General features: G+C 33.5%; 1 protein-coding gene and 1 non-coding gene across 2 annotated transcripts; one reads left to right on the top strand and one right to left on the bottom strand.

Moving 5' to 3' along the window:
• The first annotated feature begins 1,537 nt into the window (after positions 1–1,537).
• Positions 1,538–3,402, top strand: LOC111021132 (uncharacterized). The gene is made up of 2 exons (XR_015788672.1): positions 1,538–2,442; positions 3,150–3,402. It is a non-coding gene; the product is annotated as an uncharacterized LOC111021132 (transcript).
• Positions 3,403–9,062: 5,660 nt separating this feature from the next.
• LOC111021144 (Polynucleotidyl transferase, ribonuclease H-like superfamily protein) lies at positions 9,063–19,990 on the bottom strand. The gene is made up of 14 exons (XM_022297995.2): positions 19,628–19,990; positions 19,422–19,478; positions 19,271–19,336; positions 18,677–18,810; positions 18,451–18,563; positions 18,150–18,278; positions 17,969–18,039; positions 16,609–16,668; positions 16,099–16,154; positions 14,778–14,838; positions 14,412–14,679; positions 11,085–11,266; positions 10,699–10,994; positions 9,063–9,284 (listed from the first exon to the last, which is right to left on the bottom strand). Exons 1-14 carry the CDS (start codon positions 19,730–19,732, stop codon positions 9,161–9,163), a joined length of 1,722 nt encoding a protein of 573 aa, XP_022153687.1. The 5' UTR covers positions 19,733–19,990; the 3' UTR covers positions 9,063–9,160.
• Between the last annotated feature and the right edge of the window lie 356 nt (positions 19,991–20,346).

Below are 20,346 nucleotides of genomic sequence, written 5' to 3'. Positions count from 1 at the left end.
TTAATACTGCTTTTAGTGGTAAATTTGGCAATAATTTTGTAGTTGGAATACAATCAATGATAGAAGAATAAGTGATAAAAGCTTGCGATTGTCAATGGCATGGAATATGACTGTCGTGTAAATGCCGGTAACAATAACAATGACACCCATACTTTTTTATTGCTTTGTAAAATTTATTTTCTTAATTGTATTTTAAATTTTTTATTGAAGCAAATTCAATGTAAGTTTCGTATCATTTGGTAGCTCAACTAATTAAAACATGTACTTTAGACTCACTAAAAAATCGTGAGTTCGAATATTCGCTCCATAAAATACTGTACTAAAAAATATTGGTATCGTTTTTATATACATTCTAAAATAGATAATAAAATTTATGAAAATTATCACTAAATACATTCAAAAGCTAAAAAGTACAATTATTATCAACAATAGAAAGAAAAAAAAAGTTCGACTAATTATTGAATCGTTTTTTATTTTGGATTTAGATTTTTTTTTGTTCTTAAATCAATAAGTAGAGTAGGAATTCGAACGTCCAATCTTTTGGTGGATGATATATTCTTAACTAGTTGAGTAAGTTTATAAATACATAAAGTGTTTCCGTTTTATTTATTTGTTTGATTTCTTATGAAAATTTTAACTTAATAATTTAATAATTACATTTTAAAAGAATAAAAGCTAAATTTTTATACAAATAAATAAATAGTTTAAACTTTTCTATTTAATATTTCTTTTTATTTTAATCTTTCAACTTTTAAAATATGTCATATCAATCTTTGAAATTTTGTCAGAAAGAATTATATATTTTGGTGATCTATTAATTTTTTTAATACAATAAATTGAGACGATGATTTCAACCTTTAATCTGAAAAAAAGGAGTATATATTAATTACTACTAAAATATGCTCCGTCATTTTAATCGTTGTTATTAACTTATTATCTACCTTAATTAATATCTATCCGAATCTATTATATGGCTCTAATTCATGTTCGTGTTTGCATTCACACGTATCGAAATCCATTTTATTCATACCTCAAATACAATGAGAGTAAAAATTTACAGAGAAAGTAAAAACGGTGTAAATTAAAATAGATATTTTAAATTTTTCATAATAAAAAATAGAATAAACCTAAAAATTTTAAGAATAAAATAGATATTTGAAAATTTTAAACAGGCAGAATCCAAATAAAAATTGAAAGGCAAGCAATCAAAATATAAAAAATCAAAATGGTTGCATGAGAGCTTCTTTTTTAAACAATAATTTCCGTAATCATCTAGATATCTTTGAAAGTAGAAAATAAAAAATTGAAATAAAAACTCAAGAACTCAAAAGTCAAAAAACGGAACAGAGACTTTAAAAGAAAGACAAGCCAATCATATATCTCCAGGTCAGACTAACAAATTAAATGAAATCCCACGTCATCGTCTTCTAGAATCTCTGGACTTTCTGGCCCACGATCTGCCCGTTCGAAAATCTCTCTCCCATTTTTTTTTTTCTCGAGAAAGTGACAGAAAATCAAATAGAAAAACAAGGAACCCCACGAGAGTCGCCCACGATAATGACTCTGTTTCTACAGTCCTCCCACTGCCACAATCGTACCGCAATCTCCATATTCTCCTCTCCAATTTTCCTCTCTCTTTTTCATTCACGCACGAGCGAGCAGAATCATGATCGGTTCCGGGCGAAGACTGTTGGAGAGCCCTCTCGAATCCCCGGATCTTAGGGCTTGGAACGCCATGGAATTTGATTCCAGACCGGCTCTGAACCACGAGATCTTCAGGAGCTGGAATGGCAGGCAGATTCATCTGAGGGACGAGGCGGTGGAATTGGAATCTGGATTTCGTTTGAGCCCTCAACGGAGCCCTCAGTTCTACCGATCGAATTACCAGAGCCTGTCGCCGCCGTCGAAGGCTCGCGCCATAGCTACTGGACAGAAGGAGCTCATGGAAATGGTGAGCCATATGCCGGAGTCGTGCTACGAGTTGTCGTTGAGAGACCTGGTGGAGCAGCCTAGGGTTTTGGGGCTAGAAGAAGAAACTGTAGCTGATGAGAGGGATTTCAATTTGGGCGGGGATCGAGAGATTTTCGCGATGGAGAATCGGAAATCGAAGAAGGGAATTAGTAGGCCATTGGTTAGTAAGAGTACAGGGAATATGGAGAACGGAGGTTTGTATCTGAAAATGGGATTTCCGAAATCTATTGGAACGACTAAGAAGAAGAAGAAGAAGAACGATTCTGCGTTGAATACGAGTGCTAAAGTTTCGCCTAAACCTCCTCCTCCTGCGGACAAGGATTGGTGGAAGAGAAGATTCTCAGTTTCATCTGAGAGTGAAAGCGTTGGTTATGGTTCGAGTATTAACAATGGAAGCATCAAGAGCAGTAGCAGCAGCAGCAGCAATGGCAGCCATGGCAGCAACAAGAACAGAACAAAATCCGCCCGCAGGTAACACCATAACTATCAATCTGTGGTTTCTTTGGTTCACTCCGTAATTTTTTACTTGAGAAATGAACGTTTAGTTGATCTTCTGAGTTGAAATGAAGAACAGATGAATTCACCATTAAATAGAATAATTAATTTCTAATCTGCATCATTTTGGGTGGTGAAATTTTTCAAGACGTCCTGTTATGCACTAGTAACATAAGAATCTGCTAAGTTGAAGATGAATGATTTTTCTCTGAAATGAAGAACAGACAAATTCGCCATGATCGTACTCTAGTAATGTAAGAATCTGCTTTGTTGAAGATGAATGATTTCTCTCTGAAATGAAGAACAGACAAATTCACCATTAAATAGAGAATCGTTTCTACTCTGCTCTGCACTATTTTGGGTGGTAAAATTCCTCAAATTGTTCATGCACAAATATCTCAAGAATCTGCTCTGTTGGAGATGAATGATTTTTCTCTGAAATGAAGAACAGAGAAATTCACCACCCAATAAAATTATTTTTCCCAAGTTCTTCATACACTAGTATCATAACAATCTGCTGAGTAGAAGCAAATTCACCATTGAATCAATCATCTCTACTCTGCATCATTTTGGGAACTAAAATTTCTCAAGCTGTTCATGAATCAGTAACATAAGAGTCTGCTGTAAACTGGGTTCATCATCATTCATTCATTCATTATTATGAATCATAATTTAATCTACAGGAACACAAGTGGAGGTTGCTGGTCATGGATTTATTCAAAATAAAATACTATGAAGGAGATGAATGAAGAGGCTGCTGCTCTGCCCTCCACTCAAAAAAAGCTAAACCAGAAGCCATAGGTATATGAAGATATGGAAATGGAAGCATTAATCTTACAGCATATGTAAATTCCTTCCAGTTTTTCAACAAAAATGCTTCCTTTTTTCTCTTTTTGTTCTTTGATATATATATATATATCCCCTGTGTTCTCTTCCGGGGCTCGTCTTCTTTAAGCTAATTGATAGAATGAATCTCCTCTTTCAACGAGTTTTTTTTTTTCTTTTAATTGGCTGGCGGAAATATTTTCTGGAAAAATTATAAAAACAAAAATTTCGGAACAAATATTTAAATTAACAAATAAATATTTTACTTTTTTTTTAACTAAGTTAAAAACTATTAATGTTAATATTATATTGATACTAGTAATATGTTGTTAATATATTTTTTCCTTTTTATATTTTGTCGATTTTTTTGCGATATTATTGCGACATTGATTAGATGTCGGATTAATGGATATACGAAAATGTCATCGGAAATACTGACATATTGACAAAAATAACTTGAGTCAAACTTCACCACCGATGATTGAGAATGGTACCTACTCGTTAACGTTTTGACGAAATGTTGTTGTATGGTTGAGGTCAAAATTTTATCTTTTGTGCCTTGTTTTTTTTATCTTAGTACAAGATGTGGTGGTAGAGAATTGAATTCACAAACGATTCGGTGGAGATATATATCAATTATTGTTGAGTTATGTTCGCTTTTGCTGGATTTCTTTGTTAATATTATCAACAATAGAAGACTAATCTAATTACGGAGACTAAATTTACGATTGAATTTCATCTTTTATTAATGTAATTTCATTATAGTTTTGTAACTTAAAAAAATGTTTATTTTACTTACCCTCTCGCTCAACTACCCTATTTGGTTTCAGCTCATTAATATTTTTATAATTTAGTAAGAGAGAAATATAAAAACATAAATATTTTTTTCTATTGGTAAAAAATTTATAAAGCTGTGCAATAACTACATTAGTTACTTTTTCAAATTGAATAACTAAAATAAAATAACGATAAAAGTTTAAATAATAAAGTAAACCTTTCCAAAGTTCTTAAACAGAAAGCCTAGAAATTAAAATAGAATTTAAACAATTTTTTTTATTAATCAGTCCCTTTAAAAATTGTTATTAGTACTTGAAAAAGTTGTAGTTGTACAGTTGTGTATTATGTTGCTTAAATATTAAACAAATTCCATGAATAAAACAAAGTTGCTTGGCCATCACGACTTTTCAATAACTTTGGAATTGGGAAAGTTTGGAGTGTTCTTTGGTTCATGACTTTTGTGTAAACATATCAAAATAATATTCCTCATTATTGATTTCCAGTATAAAAAATATGTGTACCACAAAATAAATATATTTTAATTATTAATGTTCGAGAGTTTTTTCAATTAATTTAATCTTTATTATTTATAAATTTTTAATTTAGTTGTTTATATTTTAACATTTTTTCAATAATATTGACAAATGTTAAAATTTCGCTGAGGAACAATGTTATCTTAAAGGGGAAGGGGAGAATTTCTCATTTCTTTAGATTTCTAAAAAGATGAGTAGAAATTTCGAGTTTCCTTTGATGACTTTTTTATTTCTAAGTTTCTATAACTCGCCAAGTATTATGTCACGTAAGTTTATCATCATCCATGTTAACATTTACCAATAAAAATAGATTGAATTGAAAAGATGTTAAAACATAAGATACTAAATTGAAACTTTTTAAATAATATTAAACTAAATTGAAAAACTCTCAACCATTTAGGATTAAAATATATATTTAGCCTAAAAATAAGTGTATAGTATACTGGTAAGATCGACTAATATTCTATAGTTTTTTTTTCCTCTAATCCTAAGGTTCGCCTTTTAGTTTATGTTTTTTCCCCTAATAATCATCTCTCGAATGTTTAAACTACAAGAGTGTCAATCACATTAAAATTATTTTTTTTAGGCAAACTTGAACATAATTCAACTGGTGAAAACATAGAGGTTAGAATCCCCACATCCACATGTTGCTGAACTCAATAATATTAATAATATTATTTTTTGGATAATCATCTCTCAATACAAAAAAACAAAAATTGAATCATCCAATTTTTTAAAACTATTATCTCCCCCTATTATTGCAGTTTGTAGTTCCTTTGGATCAATGAGCCACCATGACGATTATTCATAAAAACCAAGATTCAGTACCTAAAGACTACTATATTTCCGTATAACTGTAACATCCTAAGTTGTTTTCGTGATTGACTATTTAAAAACATACGTCTTCTTATGAACTAACTTAAAATTTCCCCAACCTCAGCATGATGAATTACGAGGAAGAAAGATGCATTTTTTTTTTTAACATTGAAAGATGCATTTTGTTACTACATGCAGTGTTTGTCAATTTTGTAACGTTAAACTTGACTACAAAGTTTTATATCGTTCATTCATCTCCATCTAGAAGTTGTGTCAGCTCTACTGTGTCACATCAAGAAAAATTTGTCTCTTTTATGGGAGCTTTGTATAATGTCATTCTAATATAACATTAAGGAAAAAAAAATTAGTGTTGGATTTTAGAATTCTTCCTTTTTGATGCGGGAAAAGAAAAGTGATAATTTTTTTAGTTTAACTATTGCTAATGTGAGAGATCAAACTATCGACATTTTAGATGCACGAACTAAATTATGCTCAAATTAATATATAGATTAGTTTCTTTTTTTTGTTATTTAGTGTAGTTAATTTGTTAATTTTGAATTAAACCAAATTCTGGTCAAACAAAGGAGATGTCTCCTAGAATGAGAGAAACTCATAAATGAATTAAATTTACCAAATCCATTAGCTTAAACTTTTGGATTGAGCGGTGGTTTATTCATTTTTAAGAAAATCAATTAACCAAATTAGACTAATACCTGCCTCTTTTCCCACATCACAAAGACTTTAATTGCCTTGATTAAATTATCAAACAATTTGTTGTTCAAGTTCATTCTTCGTTTGTTGCATGAATATTATATTTGCTACCAAAGAGAGAGCACTCATGTTATAGAACCATATAATTAGGACTTTGGTTTTGTTTTATCTATCAATTAATATGATTTTTTTTTTAAATCCGTGTGTCCGGGTCAGCTTGCGCATCTTGACTAATCACGGGCCAATCCTACCACATTTGGTTGACAAGGTAACTCGTAGGATATTAAATCCTAGGTAGGTGACCACCATAGTTTGAATTCATTTCCTTTGAATCATTTGCTCTTTATATTGGTTCTTATTGACCACTAGATCAATAAGAACATGATATTAATTAAGATACATTTTTTTTGTGAAACATAATCTATCTTTGATCGTTTTTTTGTTTTCTCCCAAATTTTCTTTCTCTAGATTACCCATGCACAACTCGTCAGTCAGAATTTTTCATTCAACAAAATCTTAATCGTTTTATTGTTTGATTTCATATAGGCAAATTGCATGTATCTATGGCATCAACTTAGAAATTAAAAAGAAAACAACTTAACATAAATCGAGTTTTGAAAAACTAAATAGTCCAACCACATGGGAATTTGATAACTCAATTGTTTCCCATCGCTCATCTAGGTTAAACCATGGGCCATCTTGTTTGCCAGCTCTCGACGAATACGTCTCGTTGAGGCTATTTCCATATATCTTCCATCACCTACCAAATTTCTTTTAGAAGCAAACTAATTTCAGCTTGTTCTTCACATTGTCCGTTAAGGATACGAATCGTTTCGAGAGAGTCAGATTCCAAGTGAATCGGTCGACGGTGTTCTTGTCAAATCACATGGAGTGTACTTTGATGCTGCATCACCATTTTGTCAATTAATTTTAAAGTTTTGTGATAATAATAACTCAATTGAAGAAAAAAAAAAGAGATGAAATTTAAACTTATAAAAAATTAGGAACCGAATCTTAGATTACTAGCTAATATATTTATTTAATTATTATTAAGGGTCTGGTCAATCATATAAAATTCCTGTTGTCTCCAAATCTTCCAAAGACATTGAGGAAGATTTTGGGGACTTTCTAGAATGTAAGAAGTTCTCAAATTCACACGTATTAAAATATTACAAACTTGATTTGTCTCCGCCCTTTTCTACTTTCCTTCATTTGTTTTCTATACTTTTAAAATGTTCATTTGAATAGGATCTCTATAATTTCTACTTTTGTAATTCTTGTACTTTTAAAACGTTCATTTTAGTCGATGTAATTTTTAAAAAGGGATCAAGATCAAAATAATTGAGATAAAAATACAAATGAAAATATCAGAATAGACGTTCCGAAAATACATAGACTAAAATGAACAAAAGTTGAAAGTACAAGATTAAAATAGACGTTTTAAAAGTACAAGTACCAAAATAAACCAAAGCTGGATTCGAACCTTCGACCACAGATTGGCTAAAGCTGTCTAAACTTATCATTTAGGATAATAATTAATTAACATTCTTTCGAAGACATTACAATATGAAGTTTGAAAATGATAAATTAAAAAATTATATACGAAGATGGGAACAAGGATGGTCAATAGATTGAAATTGAATCCATCATATATTCATATTCAATTTTGTATGAATACAGAATTATATATTAATTGGGTACCCTTTTTTCTTTCTTTTTTTTTCTTTTCTTTTCTTTTCTTTTTTTTTTTTTCCGCTTCTTATCTTTGCATTACTTTTCTCAAGATCTCTTGAGATTTTTAATCTGTAATAGAAATTTCGGGACAGGTACCACTACCGAGTAGCTTTTTATTCTTTTAAAAAATATTTGAATATTAAATTTTTTAAAAATAAAAACTCATTACATGTAGCATTTAAAAAGAATTGCAAATAATAAATATTGCCTTTTAATTAAAATTCATTACTCACTAATTAACTTTGATTAATAATAATCAATGTTTTTACTTTCTGTGATAATCATTAATTCATTGATAATAATTTATCACCTATAGCCTACGTATTAAATAATTGCAACTATAATAATCATTGATATACAAGTTTTAATTTTTGTATATTTAGTTGTCATCTTTGTGATATATAAGTTATGTTAGATTTGTAACTCCTAAAATTTAATACTTATCTCTAAAGTGACAATTTAGTTCTTGTACTTTTAAATTTGTAATAATTTAATCTTTGAATTTTCAAATGTACCAATTTAGCACTTTAAAATTTGCAACAATTTAGCTCATGCCAATAAAAATGTTGAGTAAAGAAATTTTTTATATATGTATATCGATATAAAGTGATGATGGACCATAGTATTTATAAACTACAAAGTTTGGCCAACGTAAACATAGTTTAACGATAATTGACATATATCTCCAACTAAGAAGATATAAGTTCAATCTCCCACCCTCACATATTGTACTAAAAATTAAGTAAATAAACTACAAAGCCTGAATTATTACATGTATAAAAATCAACACTAAATTTTGATGAGATTTTCATCATTGAGATTAAATTGTTACAAAATTTGAATGGTTTCATTATTATAAACTAAAATGGGGAAACTAAATCATTACTTCCAACGAGTATAGAAACCAAAAGTGTCTTTTACCTACTTTATATCATTTAGACAGCATGCGTGCCAAGTTTAGGGTGGGAATGGGCACGGCTCAGCCCACACGCATCATAAGTCACTTATAAAGAAATAATACTTCCTCGATACATGAAATTTCTTCTTACCCACCACTAAATATTTGACAGTAATTTATTCTCCTTTTTTTCAGAAAAAGAAAAGACCTTTTCTCTTCCTATTTTCATTCCTCTCCAACTTGTCAAACACTGTATAGAGGACGAATATTTCTACAGTAGGGAACTACTTTCGAAATATAAATACGAGAAACTAGAAAACTTGTATTGAGAAATAGGCGGCATCGAGAGAAAACGATCATAATTATAAGAGACATTTAGAAGTTGCAAGCATTTGAGTAATCAATGTTTTACAGATACAAAACACAGAGCTACCTCAGCTTGGGCATGGAGCTCTTCCAATATCTTTACAATCTTCTCACGGCATATGCTTGTTTCATTTTGCTCCTTTAGCATTCTCCTCAATCTACATCCATATACAACGTGTGGTAATGTTCCAAACCAACAAAAAGAACAAGTAATAATAAAGACTGCCAATAAAGTCTATGAATAGTGCAGAAATTTTGGTGAGAATAGAAATGGTTGGAAAATAGTTTCGAATCCTATGGTAGTCGTCTATCTAGGTTATTACATCCTACAAAAGTTTTAACAACCAAATACTAAAACATCATATGGATTATCCCAAAATATTAGTCGATGTGTGTGTGGTAAGTGAGTCCAAACACTCACAACCACAGAGGAAAAAGAAAAAGGTATTCATACCTAGTAAGAACATCTTAACTATACCTTTAATTTTACCCCCACTCCCACACGAAAAGGTAAGACTAAATATTATCAAATGGTGTTTAATATTTTACAAGTCTCAAATTTACCCGTATGGAAATTCACAATTAGCTCCTTTTAGGGGAAAAAAATCAACTAAAAAACTTGTCACTAAATTATTGGTTTTTCTAACATATTTACGTGCACTCGGAATAAATAGATTTTGTTGAAACCCAGGTCAGATTTTTCTAATGGGCAAGCTAGATTTCATGTGTTAGGTAGCATCCAAATGACATGTCCAAATATGTTGAAAGAATAATCACACCAACTTTTTGTTAACAAGTTTTTTATGTAATGACCTAATTAAGAATCCTCCAATTAACTCTCTGCTGTAGAAGTATTTCTTTTATATTGTGTCCCACTCTCAGGCCAACTTGTGCATACCTCAACTAATCACGGACAACCGCCTGACCCAACTATATTTGGTTGTTAAGAAAACTCGTAGGATATTAAATTCCTAGATAAGTGGCAACCATAGTCTGAACTCATTCCATTTAAGACCTTTACTATTTACATTGGCCCTTATTGACCACTAGCCCAACTCATGATAGTTCTCTATTATAGAAGTATTAACGCGACAGAAAGACTTCAAAGGTTGGAAGATACCCCCAAGTGGGCTCTCCCTCTCGGTTTGTAGCCTTTGTTTAAAGGTTGAGACCCAGATCACATATTCTTGCACTGCCCTTTTGCTAGTCAGACCTAGGGTTATGGTGTAAAGGAAGGCTAATAATATAACATAAAGGAAGGTCATAACAGAAAAGCCAATCCTATTAGCCAGACTAAGGAGTTTTTCTTCATCGCAATTTGGAGCCATAAGGTACATTTAGCTCATCTAACAAGTTTTTTCCTTATGATAGTATTTCCCACATGAACACTTCCGAGGCACCAGGCAGAAAGTGCTTGCCCTGTAACCTTTCATGATATGATTGAATAATTGCTAGATTCTATGTCACATTATGTCACTTGTTCTATCGAATGGAAACTTCAATGTTTGTAAGCAGTTCAAATTTACCATGATAAATGCAAAGAACAGATTTTAGGTTGCATCATGCACATACCTCTGTACAAGTGCTATGTCACCATGACCAGTGCAAATAATAAGCATTGCATTAGTAGGTAATGAGCTGTAGAGGTTTTTGATTCTGGAATCCATGCGAGTCAGAATTTCCCGAAGTTCAGGAGAGATCTTGCGGCTGTGCTTTTTTCGGTTGACAGATTTCGTATCACATGTAAGTAAAGACATCATCTCAGCAAGTTTGACATTCAATCTTTCTTCATCATCTGCTTGTTTCTTATAGTAAGAATTCAGTTCCGAAAATTGTGTCCAGATGAAGTGCACTTTTTCATTTATTACCTAGAACAATAACAGGCACAAAAAATACTATCAGATATCAGTCAGCTATAAAAAGAAATTTCTGAAAGGTACAATCAGCAGCCAATCAACCTCCTTTTTTGCCCTTGAAAGAGCTTCCTCATCAGAAGTTACAGGAAATGCATGTGATGATTCAGAGGAATATCGCTTCACTGTTGAAACATCATCAATGAAAGAAGACGTCTTTCCACTCTCACCAAGTATAGTTAGTAGTTTTTTCCGGATTAATGATGGAGGCGAACCAAACTCCGGTCCTGATTGAAAACAAGAGAAAAGGCATCCAATAATAACTCTGCAGAAATTAAACTTGACAATTTATAACACAACATAAGGTAATCTTTAAGCCAAACTCTACAATGCAAAAGATATATGCAACTGATCAAGACTGCGCTGGAGTAATTTTCCCACTATCAATCCCAAAGGAATGATAACAACAACAGTTATAACATAAGAATATAATAAGAGTTTTGAGTGTAAAACAGCTTTAATTTTAAAAGGTCCAGCTTTCACTATATAAAGCCTTCATACTAATGCAATGCTTGAAGGAGCTTTCTGTTCTGGTGATTCTCATCCAAGGGGCTTTTATAGCCACTGTATTTAAACTCTTGGCTAGTCACTCATACCAACTTTATCGCATTTTCTCAAATTATATGTCACAAGAGAGGCAAGCTCATTTGAGAATACGCCAAAGCCAATTGGTAAGAAGGGTTCCATTTATTTCTCATTTTCCCAACATCGAGGCCAACAAGCACCAAAGGAAGAGAAACAAAATTCCCTTGTATCAGAGGACACTCTCCGTCCAAATTAGGCGCCTTGTAAAAAGACTTTTCTGATACACTTGTAAGTTTTATACAGAATAGTCTTTGGGGCTTGGAAAGCCGAGAGAAAGTAAGAAGGTTGGCAAGGACAATCGAAGTAAGGCAACCCCTTTTGTTCAACTTTCTCCACCAAAGGATTCCAGAAGACCACTGACCAAGGACTTGGGTTTATTGCCGAGGGGCATGCCCAAATAAGTAAGAGGAAAGGAGCCCTTCAAGCAGCCCCAAGTTTTAACAGCTTTGCCAAGATCCAATTCACCAATGTTGATGCAAATCACTGAAAATGTAGTTAAACTGATTTTCCAACCAAATGCCAACTCAAAAGTTTTAACCATGTCAAATAGATTAACTATTTTTCCGTCTTCCATGATTCAAAAGAGTGTGTTCAACAAATTGCAAGTGGCAGATGACTCTTTTTCTTCTACAAGGGAGCCTTCAATAATCTCAATCTCAACTCCCTTTCAAAGAAGTCTACTCAAACAGACTGACAAGGAGGAAATGAAAAATGGAGAAGGGGTCCCTAGTCTAAGGTCCCAGTGTTTGTATTTTGCTTCTAGACTACCCAATGATAAGAACAAAATAGGAAGGAAATACTTGAAATACACTCGTTTATAAGAAGCAGCTCTCATTAATAATGAGATAATACCAAAGGAAGGACAAGAGATCCTACATGCTTAGGAGCTTAAACAAAAGCACTCCAATTGGCACAAATAACAAAAATAAAATGATTCCCAAGAAACTACAAAGAAATTCTTTTTAACTTGAAGGATCTTATGAAGGAAGTTTCCGTCCACCTTCTGATAGGTTTTTTCAGTTTTAAGTTTGAAGACAACACCTTTATTCTTTTTGCACCTCCATTCATGCACCACCTTGTTTGCCCCAGAATAGGATCTACAATTTGGTAACCCTCAATAAAAGCTCAATGAGAAGGCAAAATTGTGATGGGTGGCACCTCTATAGGTCTCCCAAAAAGAACTATAACCAAGATTTTACAAGCACAAATTTTTTTTTTCATAAGAAACGATACTTTCATTGAGAAGAATGAAAAGAGAAACAAAAGAAACCAAAGGGGCCTACAAAAAAACCAACCCCGAGAGGAGTCCCTTACAGAAACGGACTCCAATCCAAAAGAATGAGACCTAACAGATAATTACAAAAGGCCTTAGAAACAGAGCCCCATAAAGAAGTATTAAATCTAATGAGATCCCAAACATAATCCACAGATTTCTCCACCTCCCTAAACATCCTATTATTTCTCTCTAACCAAATCCTCCAAATAGCAGCCAGAAAACAGGTCTGCCACAAAAAACGACCCCTGTCATGAAAAGGGAGGTGTAACAACACCTCCTCCATCACCCCTCTGGAACGGACCTAAGACAAGCCAAAGCAATCAAAGAAACGGAGCCAAATATCCTGAGCGAACTGACAACTCCATAACAAGTGCTCCAAATCTTCAGAGGCATTCCTACAGAGAACGCACCACTGCGGGTCCAGACGAAAGGAAGACATCCTTTGGATATGATCTAAAGTACTGACTTTCCCAAGTAAAACTTACCCCCCGAAGAATTTAATCTTCTTCGGAATCTTAATCTTCCAAAGAGAGTTGAACCAACAGGTCAAAGGGGAAGAAGGAGAAGGGGAAATCAAAATATCGAAATAAGATTTACAAGAAAAACCTATCGAGAGGTTGGGGGACCACACCCTCACATCCTCCCTCCCAACAAATAAAGACACCTCAGACGACAACAACACCAACAACTTAGACACCTCTAAATGAGACCAGTAGAGCAGCAGTTAGAGACCTTAGAAACACTAGCCTTTTTAATAGAGTGTCAAGTTAAGCCTCACTTTTGGTATTCAAATGCAGAAAATAGCCCTCAGGCGATACAAAGCAGACCCACCTATTCGCAAGGGTGGGTATTCTCTCCTTACAACCTTTCAGCACTCACAACTAGGATGATTCCCTCCCTGCTTCCCCTTTCCTTTTCTACTACTTGTCGCCCTATTACAAGACCTGGGCCCCACTCCCAAACCGTTATCCCTTTATTCCCCTACATCATTCTATTGCACCTAGTACAATTACTTTTCTACCCTTCCTATGATAAGTCTTCACAATGGGTGGCCTAACATAGAGCTAAGATGATATCATTTACATTAGACTTTACAATTCCATTATGAAAGAAATCCTAGAAGAATTCAACAAGATCCTTCTTGAGAGTATCCTACCCCTTTTAGAAGAATGCTCAAATAATAAGTCAGACCCTCCAGAAATATGTTTAGGCACTATTGTTTTGATTTTACTGTGTACTTACAAATAGGTCCGGTTTTTTATGTTGACTTCAATACCGCTTGCATCCACATGCAGCAGCTAATGAATACATCAAACATGAAACTCGGAACACAACAAACGGTTGCAATCAGCTTTGCTTGCACCACTATAATTGAAATAAATGCCACTTTCATGTTCAGTTATTCTGAAGACCCTCCATAAAGTGTAACCAGTAATATTCCTAAGCAACTTCAGAGTTGAACAGTCAAACCATGTTCTCCATAAGTACAGTGCAGATAGAATGTCACTTGCCATGTTTAATTTTAAGAAGTGCAAGTTCCATAGTAGCTCTTGCATCTTCAGTACTATCATGGCCATTGCCAGATTGTTGTATCTCCCTGGAAAGAAATTTTTTAGCAAGAATCCGAAGGGCAGTTTTATGAGAGCCACCACGGGGATGCTTATATAGTACTGCAGTATCAACAACCAGATCATGAGACATCTTCAACGCCATCAGGTCATTCTCCAACGAATGACCAATTAAAATGGTCTCCTTGTGAACCAGATTCAAAAAATCTCTCTGCAAAGTACATTTACTACAAATGCATTAGGAGGTTCCAGATAACAATAATTGCAGCAAGTAGATAACATCAATGAGTGCAATGTCAAGGAGAGAACCTGAACATCTTCCAGAGTTGTGGTCACCCCACTTAACATCTCACTTGTAATTCCACTGAACCTGTTATGCCCCGAAAGACAAATGTTTAGAAGAGAATGAGGTTAGTTCCTTGTTTTTCATCAGTATATTGGACCTTGCGAGCATTACGAAGACAAGTGAATTAGAGAAAGTAGCCATACAGACATGTTTGGTGACATATTAACACCCAGATAAGCTAAGAACTTCAGAAAAGTTACTCTGGCCAAACAAGTTCACGCACAAACATGATGAAAATGAACCATTATTGTACACCCAAAAATCCTCTAACCTTTTGATGGTTAAAAGGTTTTAAAATATAAATTCTTATCTGACCCAACTATAATTGGTAATTACAAGACTTAATGATGTAAACTAGACTTGGAATCCTACAAAATTGCTCAAACAACTGGAAGAATGGCAGATGGTTGGATTCCAACACCTTGGCAGATCTTTACCCAAATCTCTATGTCCTATCTACTAATAAGGGCGCCAAAATAACTGACCTGTGGTCAAAATCCACCAAATCTTCAGATTACAGCTTCAGAAGGCCACTAAAAAAATGAAATCGAGGATTGGATGCTTATGTCTCAGACTCTCAATGCCCCTCCCAACAGCAGATAGATGGGTTTGGCCATTAGACCCAACAAAGGACTTCACCACCAAATTAGTCTTCAACAAGCTGACTATGAATGAATCCCAACAACAGAATTTGGAAGGAAAAGTTGCCAAAAAAAAATTAAGCTCCAGGTGCAAAAAAGACTTCCTCATATGGCCCTATCTCCTAGCTGCTGCCACCTCTGCTTTAGGGAGACAGAAACACAAGGCCCTATCTCCTAGCCACTGCCACCTGTGCTTTAAAGAGACAGAAACACAAGGCCATCTCTTTATTCCTATTTTCTCCTGAACACTCCATTGCCTGGACATCCTTTCAAGAAGGAAGCTGGAATTCTTTGGGTTAATCCGGTGAAGGCTTTGCTTTGGAGCATTTGGTTGGAAAGAAACGACAGAATCTTCAATGGCACCTCTCTCCCCTTCAATAGTTTTTATGATAAAGTTACTGCCTTAGCAGGTGTAAATACATCTATTTCCCTACTCTCAATGATCTCATCTCTAGCTGGAAGGTAATCTAGTCTATGGAGACTTTTGTATATTTCATATCATCAATGAGATTGTCTTACCAAAAAAAAATATTTATATCATTATTGTCGATTAAATACAGGAAGCCCAAATTTTCACATCATAAGAACTTCAAATTTTCTGTGTCCAGCCTATTGTATACTAAAAGCTGAAAGAAAATTTTACCTGGTATTGTAATCAACAATCGCATTGAATGGTTTTACCAATTTGTCAAGGACAATCTGAGAAAACCAGGAAAAAGTAATAAATAAAAATAATGGGACACGCAAAGTAGAACAGGGTGATTTAAAAACAAAATCAAATACTGCAAGTCACACCTTAAATAAAAGTTGATAATACATCATTAACCCAAAACTAATAATAGTTGATCTAAAACTTCAGTTAAACAAACTGGACCTGTATGCCACTAAGATACAGCGGCTTCATTTTATTAAATAGGAATTTTAACTTCAAAAAGCAGCATAAGCTGAGAGAGGATAAAGATATAGATAACTGAATTAACTTAGCAAAATGGTTACAAAAATTAACTGTTCAGTTCTTGATTATTTTTTTCAGATAAGAACTACCAAGTACTAGATTTAAAGTCTTCAAAGCATCAGTTAAGTTTTCCTAAAAAAGAGATCCAATGCTTTCACCAGGGCGCATAACTGAAGCAAGCAGATGTAAAGTGTATACCTCTCCTTGCATATCCACCAGGGTTATTCTTGTGAGCTCAAACCCTTCACAGGTCACACACTAATAAGAGTAAAAAAAATAATAATAATAATAACAGTGATGCGGGTCCTCAAATGACATTCTACCACGACATAATTAATAATGCATTATATCAAGAATTACAGTTAATGAGAATTATTGAGTTTTTGCTGACTAAGTAGCCATCCAATAGAAAAAAGAAAACGGGTAGTCATAAAACACATGAATAGAATAGATACAACACTCCACAAATAAACAACTTAGTTTTGGACTCAAAATTAATAAATAAATAGATAACAACCTTTCACTTTCTTTTCATGGAATATATGCTCAATAAGTTTCATAAAATTATAAAACATAAATAAATAGATAACAATGTCTGGATGCTCTTCCCTTAGCTTGTGAATAAATCTTTAATTATCTCAAGAATACTGATGTGGTAAACATCAGTCCAGGATGGTGTATTCTGTGCAAAGAGGAGGTAGAATCTCAAGGACATATTTTTCTTAAATGCACCTTTGAACTTTGTAGATAAGTTTTGGACCTAGTTACTTTCTTTCTTTGCTAAATGGCCTCCTCTCTACCACCCTTGATTAGCCATCCGTAAAAAGGTAAAGGAGATCCCGTGGTTACAATTTAATAGAACTTTCTGCAACTTTGGCTTGAGAGGAACCAAAGAACATTTAACAATGTAGAAAAGACCATTGATGGTTTCTTCGATACCATTTCTGCCTCTATTTTGATGTAAATTTTATGCTCCTTTCAACAACTATAGTTTAAATGGTTTTTGAGTCTGGAAGAATCTTTTCTAATCTTTTTTCTTAGTTAGAGGCTTGGCTTTCTTTCGCTTTTCATAATTTCATATCACTTATAAAATATTTAATGCTTCCTATCCAAAAAAAATGGCACATAAAAAAGAAAACGTATAACTACATAAGGAAAAGATTTACACCAAGAACAGCAACACAAAACCATATTTCAAGAACAGAGTGAAAGAAAGATCTTCCCCCTTGAATATACGTCTATTCCTCTCAAGCTGCAAGTACCACAATAAAACTTGCGACCATGATATTTTAAAAAACCTTTTCATTCTTTTTAAAGGGATGCCGACCAAGTATTTAATTTAACTTTAATACAAATATGAACATTAAAATATGGAATATAAATGAATGGAAAGAGATCAAAGATAATAATAAGCAGGATTGTTTGTCAAATATCTGGGGGATAATTTGCTAGCTTCGTCAAGATTAAGCTTTGCCTTTTTACAATATATCGCATTCTCTTATCCAAAAGATAATATATTGCATTATCAAACTAAATTTAGAAAGAAAAGTGGACTTACCATCTCACAGTCAAGTGCCAACATTTCATAAGGTAAAGATCCCAAAGGAGCAGGAAGTGTATGGATAAAACCTGAATCATATGAACAATTAACTTGAGGAGTTATCTGACTATGAGGGAAAAATGAGTGAAATAGAACTTTCTGAGAGAAAACAAACAATCAACTAACAACGACAAATAACCTGGTTGATTGAAAGGATAGCCATTGTCTTCCAGTTCTTTTGCAGTAAGCGTATAATATGTAACAGGGAAAGGCAACTCCTTCGGGAGTTTGATAGATATTGGTGTTTCCTTTTCAGAGCCAAATCTTTCTATAAATATTCCCATGGAGGAAAATAAATTTAAAATAATAATAATAAAGTACATTAACTCCCTACTTCTACAAGGAAATAGAAAGAATTCTAAAACATCACAAGAGGAAAATTAATTTTCAGGAGAACTATGAACTAGACCATAACTAAAGTTCGTAGATTGTTTACAAACCTTGTTCAGCTGTCGGGTCAGACTTCTTTAAGTCTACATCATTTGCACCCCTCTTTCTCTTTACCTTACACGTCAAAAGTGCATCAATTGTTTGCATTCTATCTGATACACAGCTAGCAAAATACAATAGGGAAAAAATATGAGGACTGCACTGTATGTAAACCACAGAGCCATTCTAAAGGTAAAAGGAATAAAGAATAACAGAATTCAATAAATTAATATGCACCTAAGAGCTAAAACTGCCCTTGGATTGCCACAGAATTTTTTAAATGTAGGAAGTATCTTGGACTGTGACATGTACAGAGCAGCATCCAGGCCAGGGAGATAAACCATTGCCACTTTTGGGATGAGGGGTTTATTCTGCATATATTTAACTCTGTTAAGTATTACCAGGAAATCCTAAATAGTTGGAGCAAAAGTAAGCTATCAACCATGGATTAAATGACAGAGCATAACGCAATTCAAAATAACATTTTTATACAAACCAACATTCACAGTTAAATAATAAGCATGCCTGTAAATTTTCAGGAGAAAAATGAAGGAACACCAAAATCCCACTTGTCAATCTAATTCAGACGTCAAACCACACAAGCTCGTAACAAAGAAGAAAATGCATAAGGTTCACTCCTGGTTACATCTCCAAATAAGCATATGTGATTGAAGTGAAACAAATATTTGAGGTCGTCGACCTTTAAAGGAACAAACAACACCGATATCCAGTTTCGTGTTTACAACATAATGTTCATGGTCAGGTCTTCACTGCTAACACAAAATTTCAAGTTAGAGACATCAATAACCTAATGGCTAAAAAGGTATTGACCTTAATAAAAACCCACGATGGCATAAAACCTTCAGCAAGCACCCAAGTTACAAGCCCTTGAACATCCTGCGGGGGAAAATAAACGACAATAAAAATCTAATAGCCACTTGCCTTTAACATTTGAAGAAACTTGAATAGTAAGTAAACTCACTTGCAGACTCAAAGTTGAATTAGAATCCGGAGTTTTGAACACAACCTCAGCTTTGGCCTACAGGATGAATCAATCAAATTAAGCTGACCCCTTTATTAATTTGACAACAAGAATCAAAAAGTACCCAGAAGATGAAAATGGTGAGCAAAAAGAAAAGGCAATGACTTGAAGAATTTGAAAAGGCAAATGTAGGAATGAATACATACGTCGGTTCCGTATATGTCAAAGAAGCTGGACTTCTCCTTTGTTTTACCCACATTCAACTGGGCTTCATCTTCGGAATCCAAAACTGAAGCGCTGGAAGATGGCATGCTATTTTCTCAGCAGAGAATGGGAAAGGACAAAGGCGAAAGAACGCTCTGCTCTCTTTGAACTCAAATGCCCTGCGCCTACAGCTACTGGAAAATTTCGAGTTTCTTTTGGGTCCTTTTGTGGGAGATAACGAAAGTGCCTACTTTTTACTGAAACGTGCTGCAATCGAGTATAGAACATCTCCAATGGTGTATCATTTTGGCTCTAGGGTTTTGAAATAATTAGTGATTTTCATATTTTGATTTTCAAAGTAGTCATGAATAATTTGTCATGTCTTACTGATACTATGTTTTGAGTTGAATTATTTTTAGATTTGACCTAATTCTTCATGTCGTAAATTTGTTCTTAAATAACTCATATTAAATAAATAAACTCAATTTCAATCCAATTATTAAATATTTTGGTTGGATTGATTCAAGTACGATGGTTCCTATACGAGTGAAATCAACAAATATATATATTATATATTTGCTTTTTCTTTCCCGAGGGTCGTTGCCTTATTTTGGTTATATTTCATATATATTTTTTAGCATTTTGTCATTTAGGGTATTTTAAGCAAAACGTGAGAATGGTATTAAATAGGTATTCGAACTTTTAATTTGGTGTCAAATAT

This window comes from Momordica charantia (assembly GCF_013281855.1).
Source record: "Momordica charantia cultivar OHB3-1 chromosome 11 unlocalized genomic scaffold, Mcharantia_2.0 BLBB01000011.1, whole genome shotgun sequence".
NCBI lineage: Eukaryota > Viridiplantae > Streptophyta > Magnoliopsida > Cucurbitales > Cucurbitaceae > Momordica > Momordica charantia.
Note: the sequence above shows the minus strand (reverse complement) of the source record. Positions and strands in the feature narration are given on the sequence as shown.

Excerpts from the sequence above, each read along its gene's own strand:
- LOC111021144 (XM_022297995.2), bottom strand. The coding sequence starts at position 19,732 with ATGCCATCTTCCAGCGCTTCAGTTTTGGATTCCGAAGATGAAGCCCAG. Across the intron at positions 16,669-17,968 it reads TGGCACTTGACTGTGAGATG|TGTGTGACCTGTGAAGGGTT; the intron begins GTAAGTCCACTT and ends TACTCTTATTAG. Across the intron at positions 10,995-11,084 it reads TTTCAAGGGCAAAAAAGGAG|GTAATAAATGAAAAAGTGCA; the intron begins GTTGATTGGCTG and ends TTATTGTTCTAG.